We start from the raw sequence: 11622 nt of genomic DNA on the forward strand, positions 1-11622 counted from the left end.
ATGAGAGATGCTTTGGGACAGTAGGACTATAGTTTCCTCTCTCTCTCTCTCTCACTAATGTTGAGGGAATAATGCGGTCAGAGAGAGAGAGCTGCTCCACTCCAGCACACACAGCGCAGATCCGCTCTCTCTTCGGAGACACAGTGTCCCGCAGCTTGAAGAGTTTCTCCGCGCTTTAATGAGGCTCCGTGGCTCCGCGGAGCGGCGGAGGGAGACGGGGGAGCCGGGGGAGGAGGCGCGGGGAGGCCGCGGAGGGGCTCCGGAGGCACCGAGAGAGCGAGAGATGGCGGCGGGAGGAATCACCACGCTCCCCGCTTTACCGGAGGACGGCGCCAGCGGAGGCTTTCCTCCGGTGAACTTCAAGGAGCCCAAGCGGCTTTACTGCAAGAACGGCGGCTTCTTCCTCCGGATTCATCCCGACGGTCGAGTGGACGGCATCCGCGAGAAGAGCGACCCACGCAGTGAGTGCATTTGTGCTGTTCTTCTTCCGTGGAAAAACAGATCCAGAGCGTACAAAGACTCTTTATGCGGCACAGATGAAAACCAGGCCCTGATGATGATGGTGATGAGGATGATGCCAGATTTCCAGGTCCACCTTCAGTCTCGGAGTTCTTGCTTGTTTTCAGAAAGCGTCTCTAATGTTCTCAGAGCGTTTCGGTTCTCTCAAAGTTATGAACTGACGTTCTTCCAGTAGCGTTCATTCAGAGCGATCTGGTCTTTTTTAACCTTATAATGCGTTCAAATTCTGAATACTGTTTTCACATGCAGGGTCTGTTTGGGGCCAGTCGTTACTTAGTATTTTTAACCCGATCTCATGAAAGTGCGTATCAATAGCACGAGTTAACTTTTCGATTTGGCGTACTATTTATACGCAGAAATTGACTCTGGCGTGCATATGATACGCAATGGGTAGGATTAGGGGTGTGGGGTAGATGCGGTTCATATGCACGCGAAAATTGCGTATTATATGCACGCCAACAAATTGCGTATCATATGCACGCGAAAACTGTATTATAAGCACTTCAAACACGTGCGTATCATATGCACGCCAGTTTCTGCATATCAATAGCACGATTTTCTGTTTGTATTTGGCGTACTATTTATATGCATTTTCATGAGACGGGCTCAAAAAATATTCTTGTATTCTCGTATAACATTATGTTTGAACCACTGATGTCACATGGACTATTTTAACGATGTCCTTACTATGTTTCTGGACCTTGAACCTGGTAGTTCCGTTGCTGTCATGGCGTACTATTTATACGCATTTTCATGAGACCGGGCTCATTTTTCAGCTAAAACCATATTGTAGCTGATCAGAAACTTCTCATTAATGAGTGGATGTGGAAAAATGCAAAGTTTTCATTGGTGCCTCTGCACTTATGCCTTATTTAGTCATTACAAAGAAAAAAAAAATCTTTGAAATTTCAATTAAATACAAATACAATTACACACACACACAAAAAAAACAAACAAACAAAAAAACAATATATATATATATATATTCAATATTGATGAGAAGTTTTATTTAAATATCATTGTATGAAATGTACAGTATTAGAACATAGAATTTGAGAATGACCAGTATCAGCCACATTGGAATGAATGGAGTTTAATTAAATTCCTGTGTATTTATCACTCGTGATTGCTCAAAAACAGTCCAAACTAACATCAAAACAACGTCGCTCTGAAAGGTTTTCAAACAGAATAGATTAATTTTACTTGCATAAACTTTCACTTTCAGATGAAAAAAGTGATCAGTTTTTCTTACTGCAATGGTTCGTTAGTAGGTGCATGGTTATCAACAAAATTCAGTCCCAAAAGTGTGTGAGATATGGAGAAAAGGTGAGAGAAAGGTGAAATATATTTTACTAAGTGTGTTTCATATACTTGGGTCCCAAATTATCTGAAAGCAAAACATGTGATTTTTTTCTAAGGTTATGTCTCTTAAAAAAATTAATGAAGACACATAGTTCAGGAGTTCACGGACTTTAATTGTGTTCAGTTTGTGAAAAGTATTACATCATGGATTTTTTTCAACATATTAAAACTGTTATAAAGACTGGTGAGTGTGTGTACATGAAGAGTAAATGTTCTCCTTATTCCAAGTTCAGTTTAGTCGGAATAGAAACTGAAACAATGATCTCTTTAGTTTAGACTCATGGTTAAGGTTTAAAAATCCTGTTGTTAAGGGCAACCATTGATTGACAGTTGACAAAACCCGCCCACCTCACGCTTCATTTATTCTGAGCTGAACCTCTGTGATTGTCACTCTTTACATAATTTCTGAGGGTAATCAACAAGATTTGTTACTGTTGAAACCTTTACTGGTAAGTGGTAACCATTTACAATAATGCATTAACTAACAGTGAGTAATGCATTTGTTACAGTATTTATACATTTTTGTTAGCTTTGATAAAAAAAACAACGGTTCGCTGTTTTTCATGTCAGCTCAGGTCCAATTAATAATATGAACAGATGCAACTTCTGATTTTAAATATGTGTTGGTAATGTTGAACATTAACTAAGACGCTTCAGAAGTATGCTTCATAGTTAGTTCAGTTTAATTAATGTTAGTGTTAATTAATTAGTTTATTGACTCACTCTGGAATGCTTTAACTCACAGACTTACATTGCAAATTGATGCATATAAATAAAGTGTATTATGTATGTGTAATTTTTACAAATGAAGACATTTCTCAGTGTCTTCAAATGGAGGTTCTGTCAGATTTAACTCTCTTTTTGGGACAAATCTGAACCTGAAATATGGTACAGTAGTTCCAAACACACAGTGTTGGTGTTTTGTTGAGCATGTCTGTCTCTCATTAGTCAGGGCTGCTGTAGACATAAACACTGAATGAATGACGCCACTCATCAGCTAACGACAAACTCATTAATCACACACACTTTCTCGTCATGTCATGATCTGAGCGTCTCTGCTTTAATCTGATCCCAATACAAACATTGTCTCATCACAGCAACACAACACTGAACAAACATGTGCTTAGAAAATCATCTGTGAAACCTTTTTAATCTGTAAAGAACCATAAAGCAACTCATGCATTTCTGATGTAAATAACAAATACAATGAGGTTCTATCTATCTATCTATCTATATGTATCTATCTATCTTATAATCTATGTATCCATGCACTTACACTGCAGGACTTAACGCACAGATCTATTTTGACACATTTTAGTTTTTTCTGTTGCTATGGAATTTATTATTATCATTTATTTTTATGCAGTGGAATTAGTTGCAATATCAAACATAGATTCATTGCCACATTTTAATACTGTCTTCACTGCCAAAACTTAGCAGTGTGTACATAGCAGCATGAAAAATAAAACGTTTAGTCAAATTATGAATAGTTATATGTACAGAACTCGAGCAAAGACCACTTAATTTAAAATCAATGAAGCTGACATCACTTCAGTTCAGTCGCAGCACAAGCTCACTGAGTGAAAACTCATACAAATCTGTGTATATTGCACAATTAATCTCTTATTTACATTGCTATACTTTGTTGACTTTAGAAGAACGACTAGCAAGTGTGTAGTGCGTATTCTGATTTACACGCCTCTGATTGGCCATGACTCATCAAACACGTCTGTGATTGGCTACAATCGCTGCAAAACACGCTGTAAATAGAAACCGCTGACGCTCTTCATGGAGCGTTTCAGATCGATTCAGATTTGGTACTACCTGCGGAAAGGCTTCACATTTTTACATGTAATTATTCACATGGAAAATAAAACTTGTATTCAAATTATGAATGGGTAATAAAGAGAAAGTGAGTATAAAGCGCTCCCTTTATAATCAGTGAAGCTGATATCACTTCAGTTCACCCGCAGTAAGTGAAAACTCGTGTTGTAATAAAAAAAAATCTGTCTATACTGCACAATGAACCACTTATTAGCTATGTATATAAAAAAGTGCTGTCAAACGATTAATCGCGATTATTCGCATCCAAAATAAAAAATGTTGTTTACATAATATACGAGTGTGTACTGTGTATATTTATTATGCATATATAAATACAAATACATGCATGTATATATTTAAGAAAAAATATGTTATGTTTATATATTAAATATATTTATATATAATATAATATAAAATGTAAATATTTTCAAAATATATACTCTATGTGTGTGTATTTTTATATACATAATAAATAAACAAAAACTTTTATTTTGGATGCAGTTAATCGCGATTAATCATTTGCAGCACTAATATCAAATGTTTTTATTTATATACACTATCTCTTATTTTTTTGTACTTTTATAGAGTGGTTTGTAGCGAAACAATTCGTGAGCGCGCAGAACAAACTGGCAAGCTGAGCGGATTCTGACTTAAACGCCTCTGATTGGACATCGCGTTCACACGCTCAACAGAAACCTCTGTGATTGGCTACAATTCTCAACTTGGCAAAACATGTTTGCTGCATCCAAATTTGCATACTATCCGTCCTAAATAGTATAAAAAAATAGAATTAGTATGTCCCAAATCACAGTATGTTGAAAAGAGTATGCCAAAGATTCCCGGATCGTCTACTACTTGAGATTAAAATTCGAAGTGCAGATCGATGCACACTCTAACAGATAATATTGCCCACAACACATTACGCGGTGGACGAGGTTAAGGCTAGAACGGAGACAGCTCTGGCTACTGGGCATGCGCACATCAATATAGTGTAATTTTTGTCACACTGCACAATAGGGATGGGCGATATAGGATTAAAAATACATCGCAATAATTTCTGGTATTTTTTGCGATAATATCAAAGATGATAATTCAGGGAATTTTATGCATCCACTAAGAGACAAACATTTTAAAAACTGTTTCTTTAGAGAAAAGTCTTATCTTTCCTGTTTTTACCCTGGTGTTGTGAGCATTACTGCGTACACATATAATGTAATGACTATTTAATTCATACTGGAAGCCAGAGGGTGCTCTTGCGCAGAAACTCCACACATGCATCACAGAAGTAATTGCACTGGCCCGGTACTGCGGAACAGAGTTTGGACTTGGTAGCGAAGCACCACTTTTGACTAAGAGTTTGTGTGTTTGTTCTCTCGCAGTTCGGCTGCAGCTCCAGGCCACAGCCGTCGGTGAAGTGGTGATCAAAGGGATCTGCGCGAACCGTTACCTCGCCATGAACGCGGACGGACGACTGTTCGGAACGGTGAGACGCTCTCATTATCTAACAGCTCTCAGGCTTTACCTAATTAATACACAGTGCTGGAGAGTAACTAGTTACATGTAGCTAAATTACGTAATTTAGTTACAAACTAAATGTAATTGTAATCAGTTACAGTTACTGAGCAAAAATGTGTAATTAAATTACAGTTACTTATGAAAATGCTGGAGTACAAAGGGGGTTACTTGCATCTGAATTTGTATTTTTCACACACATACAGATTTAATTGATTTCTTTCATAAATTGCATTGACTGCTCTAAATTATGAGACACCAATGTTTCAGGAGTTTAGGACACACGCTTATTCGATAACTGTTTTATTTCCTATTTGGGTTTATGCATATGTTTTATTTTTTAAGATTAACTGTTTTTTCCAAGGCAGTGTTTCCTGTCATAACTATGCAAAGATTTGATTTCAAAAACAGTATCATAACTATTAAACTATATCTAGTTATGATATTAAATCTGTATTTAACCTCAGAATGATCTCAAAGTAAGTCTGATTTTGTGGTGGCTGTGCTTTAAAATTAAATTATTAAAATCTTAATTCAAATGATGAAGTATTTAGAAAGTGACAGTAATCAGTGTTGAATACTACATAAGGTTAAATCTGCCTGCTTTACATGTTTCAAAATGATTAACAGTTGAAAACATTTGTTAGAAATTTAGAAAAGTAATCAAATGTAATCAGTTACATTGCTTTAATAAAATAATTGAAATAGTTACACTACATTTTAAGTAGGGTAACTTGTAATCTGTAACCTATTACATTTCCAAAGTAACAAATTAGGTAAGTAATTAATTAGGCCTGGGCGATAAAACGGTATCGATATTTATCGACGGTACACCTTCTTCTATAACAATAGAAAAAATGTTCGATATAGCGCACAATATAGGCACGTGCTATGACAGCTCACACAAACACGAACACATGCTGAAATGAGTGCTGTGCCTGCCTGTGATGAGGAGATTGTGAATAAAAAATGAATATTAGTTGAATTTAAAATAAACATTTGCATTTGAATGCAAAAATAGTACAATCAAATGTTAGGTGTGCGTCAGGGAGCGTCATCAGTGGCGCACGAGATGCAGTGATGATGATGTGAGTGACGTTTTTGCATTTTAATGTTTTGTTAGTCTAGCCCACGAGACGCGCAGTTGCTGAATGAATATTATTCATTCAGAATATTAGAGAAATATAGAAGCTCAATGTGGAGAAAATCTTGAATGGGTTAAAACCGAAACCAAGCCATTCACACAGATGCATATTCAGCGCTTATGCTTTTAAATGCAATCTGTGTGAATGGCGATTCGGCACTTTGGATTAAGCAATACATAAATACATGATGCTGTTTTGTTCATAATTGTTTATGCAATTTACGAAATTATATTTGATTTATATGAGTGGTTTTTTATAGACAGTTATTTCCTTGCGTTGACAATTTAATGCGTTGCATTATTTTGCTCATTGCGCCCTCCTGTGGCCTATTTAATCTGCATATAAAACATTAGAAATTAGATATTTGTTTAATTTTTATTTTGTGTTTGACTGTTAAAAAATATATTTGTTGTTTGTCTCGATAAATTGGGTTAATTTAAAAATACAGTGGTTAAATTAAAAAAAAAATCTATTGCTCTTTGTTTTAAAAAAGTTTATAAAAAATGTCAATAATTATCGATACTGAACGATATGAAACATTATATCGTTGATACACTTTTTTAGCTATATCGCCCAGCCCTATAATTAATACATAACTGCTACCTGTGTGCATATTTGGGAGGTTTATGTGACGTCAAGTCAAATTTATTTATATAGCGCTTTTCACAATACACATTTTTTGAAGCAGCTTTACAGAAATCATCAAATCAGTATATTAATTTATTCATGTCTTTAGCAGATTAGAGCTGGATGGTAATATACAGTAGTTTACATTTTGCAACTATAAAACCAATCAAGCCCTTGAGACTTATGACCTCATATTAATTAAGAGACTGCATAAATAAAAATATATATTCATATTTTATTCATTCATTTGTTACACTGCAGGACTATTCCAGTGAACTGTAAAAAAAAAATTAAATTAAATGAAACTTAAAAGAAATAATGAGTGACTGGTTACAGAACCTGACAGAAGCCAATACTTCTGTCATGGCACATCTTGAATAATCTGAAAAATACTGACACACACACACACACACACACACACACACACACACACACATAGGCGTAATGGTTTTTATACTGTACAAACTGTATGTGCTATCGCCCTACACCAACCCTACCCCTAAACCTACCCCTCACAGGAAACTTTGTGCATTTTTACTCCTCAAACAATGCTTACATTGATGACGGAGGTGTTGCACAACAGTCAATGAACATTTACTCCAGCTCTCCTTGTTCAAAACTCACGAGAGGAAACATCAGCGTCGGCTCTAGAATGAAAAATTTCACTTGACGCCATCAACCACCTTCATGTATATGATTAAAAATAAAGGTTTCAAAAGGCTGTTTGCAGCAAAACCATAGAAGAACCATTTTTTACATTGCAAAAATTATTTTTAATCAATAGTTCTGTCTTGTTTTCTAGTACAAATATCTAAATATTCGTAAGATACATTTACTAGAGGAGCAAACTTAAGACATTAAGTTTTGTTTTCTGAAAAAAAAAAGAGCGAGTTTTGTTTCAAACAAGAAAAATGATGCCAGTGGGGTAAGAAAAACAAACTTGTTTTCCTTTTGGATTAAGTTTATTTTTCTCACCCCATCGGCTGATATGTTTTATATATGATTTACTATATATATATATATATATATATATATATATATGATATACTATATTTTACTTTGATAATGTTTTTTATTTAATATTTTGTATTTTTAGGGGATTTTATGGTACTAAATTATATTTATGCCGTAGTTATAATCCATTTTTTACCTAGTAGCTACTTTTTGAGCGTAGACCTGAAAATGAAATTATTTAATCTTTTTTTTTTTTTCTGAAATTTTGTCACTATTTATGAAGAAGATATTTGGCAGATTATTGCCGCAGTGGGAAAAAAAAAAAGTTAATGTGAAAAAAAAAAAGTTATGGAAGTTAAAATTTCATTGTTATGAAAAATGCACAAAAATAGTAATTTCTGATTTGATATGAAATATACATTTTCCAAAAACTTGTTTTTCTCTAAAACTGCTAGCAAATCAAAGCTAGAAATCTAATGAAGTTGTGTTCCAAATTTGAGGTTGATATCTCAAAAAATGAGCATTCAGTAAGACTGTTTGGGTGCAGTACCAAATGTTTCCACCAGATGAAATTAGCTTCTCTTTCATTTCCAATGCGGTCATTTTTGACCACAAAAAAAACAGTACAAGAGTGACTTTTTTTTTTTCCAGGACCATTTAACCTTCTCGAATCATGTCCATGTTTTGTGTGTGTTCACATAGCAAGTGCCAAACCCTTTACCGGGTTTTGTACCATTCTGATAAAGTAAAAAAATATATAAAAAAACTACAGTCTAAAATTTTTCAGTCAAAACTAACCCAAGAGTGTCAGAGGTTTAAATATTTGCACTAAAAATTAAGACAAAAATACAAAGTAAGAATAATTTTTTGCATTGTGGTTCCTCAAAGGACCTTTCAGCAAACAGTTCTTAAAAGAACCATTTTTTTTCTAAGTGTGAAGAACATTTTAATAATATAAAGAATCTTTTTACACTGTAAAGAACTTTGGAAAGTTTCCACGGATGTTAAAGTTTCTTCATGTAGCCATCAATAGGAATTATTTTTAAAAGCATAGAGACACATTTACTCTTGTTTAATATCCTGTTTTAATCTGAAACACTCCGGCTGAAGCTGCTCGGGAATACAGAGAATATTCCCCTCATAGACGGCAGTGTTTCACATGTTGTTGCGGATAATAGATGACAAACACGAATGGTCCAGCACAGTTTCACTGCTGTAGCTGAAACAAGACTCCATAGAAAGAAAACAGCTGAGGTTTGAGCTGCAAAAATCTGAGAGAGCATTGAAAATCTGGAAACAGAGAGTTTTAAGATCAAATCTTGCTGGAAAACATGATCACCAGGTTTAGTGCATGTAGCTGCTGTCATTAAAGCAGAGAAAACACACCAAATACTAAGAAAATGCATTTTTAATTGAACTGTTCCAACTTTTACCAGTTGTTACGCCGATTATATATTTAATAGTGAAAACAGGTATTAAAAATGCAAAATTGCATAAATGTACAATTTGAGCTACAATTATGCATGTTAATGTTCTCGTTAGGTCTCAATTAAAATTTTAAAACGGCAAAGCTTATTAACTTTTTTTGTCAAGCTGATTGTATATTTTTTGTGAAAAATGGTATTTAATACTAAAAGATGTAAATGTACAATTTGAGCTACAATTATGTGCGTTAATATTGTCATTAGTGATGAAGGTCTCTTAATTAAACTTTTCGAACTTCAAAACCTAACTTTACCTATTGTTAAGCTGATTATATGTTTTGTGCTAAAAATATTACTTTTAATGCTAAAAGCGCAAAACAGAAGTAAATGTACAATTCGAGCTACAATGATGTGCATTAATGAAAGACTAATGACAATTAAACTTCAAAACGTTTTAACTTTTACCAATTGTTAGGCTTATGATATAGTAAAAAATAGAGATATTTAATGCTGAAAATCCAAAACAGATATAAATGTACAATTTAAGCTACAACGACTTGTCTTAATTATGATGAAGGTCTCTCAGTTAAATTTTTTCGAACTTCAAAATGTTTTACTTTTACCAATTGTTATGCCGATTATATATTTTATATTGATAAATTTTGTATTTATTAATGTTAAAATTGCAAAACAGAAGTAAAAGTATAATTTGAGCTACAGTGATGTGTGTTAATGAGACTTTCATCAGTGTTGGGGGTTACAAGTAATGCGAGTTACGTAATCAGATTACTTTTTTGAGTAACTAGTAAAGTAATGCATTACTTTCAAATTTAAAATGAAATATGAGTTGCTTTTTCAAATAAGTAACGCAAGTTAATTTGTTTTCCCATTTATTCACTGACATCCCCCCCATCCCTGTGTTGAGAGAAATCTGAGTAAACCGAGGCAATTCCTTCAGCCTGAGGTTTATTCATTTCATTTTTGGTGTGAAAGGGCCCTTGCAGTTGCCAAGTGTCACACCCCATTGGACTTGTGTTGTGTTTTTATCCCTCAAGTGCTCTGTGTGACCTAGTTTTCCCTCTTGTATGATCGTGTCATTCGGTTCAGGTGTGTCTCATTGATTATCTTCATTTGCCTTATGTATTTAAGTTGTGTTCAGTTTTCTGTTCCCCTGTGTTTGCCGTATTGTGGATTATTAAAGGCTATTTGCATTCATCTTCATCTTCGCCGTGCGTTTATCTCACCGTAGCGTAACACCAAGAATATAACTTAAAGGTTTTTTTGTTATAAAAAAAAAAAAAAGCAAGCCCAGCCCAGGTGACAAAAAGTAGCGCAAAAGTAACGAACTGCATTACTTTCCATAAAAAGTAACTAAGTAACGCAATTAGTTACTTTTGCATGGAGTAACGCAATATTGTAACGCATTACTTTTAAAAGTAACATCACTAATGACCACAATTAAACTTTCAAACTTCAAAACTTTTACCAATTATTATGTGCACTATATTTACTAGTAGAAACAAAAAAGTATGTAATGTTTAAAATGCTAAACAGGTCAGTGTATAATTTGAGTTACAATGATGTGTAAATGTTTCAAACTTTTAAACAATTGTTAAGCTGATTATATATGTTTGTGGTGAAGATGGTATTTAATGCTTACACTGCAAAAAAGGCTTATCTTACTTGGTATTTTTGTCTTGTTTCTAGTCAAAATATAAAAAAATTATTAAATTAAGATGCATTTACTAGATAAGCAAAATGACATAAGATATTTAGTCCAGTTTCCTGGGGGGAAAAGTAAATTAAGTGTATTTTGCTTAAAACAAGTACAATTATTTACTTGTTTTAAATAAAACCAACTCTTGTTTTAAGAATATTTTTCTTACCCCACTGGCAGATAATTTTACTTATTGTAAGCAAAATACACTTAATTTACTTTTTTCCCCCAGGAAACTGGACTAAATATTTTATGTCATTTTGCTTATCTAATAAATGCATCTTAATTTAAGAACAAGACAAAAAAAAAATACTAAACTTTTTCTTCCTTAGTATTTTTGTCTTGTTTTCTAGTATAAATATCTACAAATTCTTGAATCAGGATGCATTTACTTGACAAGTAAAATTACTTAAGATCAATGCTGTCAAACGATTAATCGCGATTAATCGCATCCAAACTAAACGTTTTTGTTTATATAATATATATGTGTGTGCTGTGTATATACAGTGGGTACGGAAAGTATTCAGACCCCCTTAAA

The 11622-nt window shown here is 34.0% G+C and overlaps 1 protein-coding gene across 1 annotated transcript; it reads left to right on the top strand.

The window, feature by feature from the left end:
* The first annotated feature begins 85 nt into the window (after nt 1-85).
* On the top strand, nt 86-5269 carry LOC107700884 (fibroblast growth factor 2-like). Its single transcript, XM_016502718.1, has 2 exons — nt 86-461; nt 5085-5269. Exons 1-2 carry the CDS (start codon nt 179-181, stop codon nt 5267-5269), a joined length of 468 nt encoding a protein of 155 aa, XP_016358204.1. The 5' UTR covers nt 86-178.
* Nucleotides 5270-11622: the final 6353 nt, after the last annotated feature.

The sequence above is a fragment of the Sinocyclocheilus anshuiensis genome, unplaced genomic scaffold, assembly GCF_001515605.1.
Source record: "Sinocyclocheilus anshuiensis isolate Anshui unplaced genomic scaffold, SAMN03320099.WGS_v1.1 scaffold1654, whole genome shotgun sequence".
NCBI classification, from domain to species: domain Eukaryota; kingdom Metazoa; phylum Chordata; class Actinopteri; order Cypriniformes; family Cyprinidae; genus Sinocyclocheilus; species Sinocyclocheilus anshuiensis.

What these genes read in the sequence shown, in the direction of transcription:
- LOC107700884 (XM_016502718.1), top strand. Translation starts at nt 179, where the DNA reads ATGAGGCTCCGTGGCTCCGCGGAGCGGCGGAGGGAGACGGGGGAGCCG. An exon ending in CGAGAAGAGCGACCCACGCA is followed by an intron (nt 462 to 5,084) that starts GTGAGTGCATTT and finishes GTTCTCTCGCAG; the next exon opens with TTCGGCTGCAGCTCCAGGCC.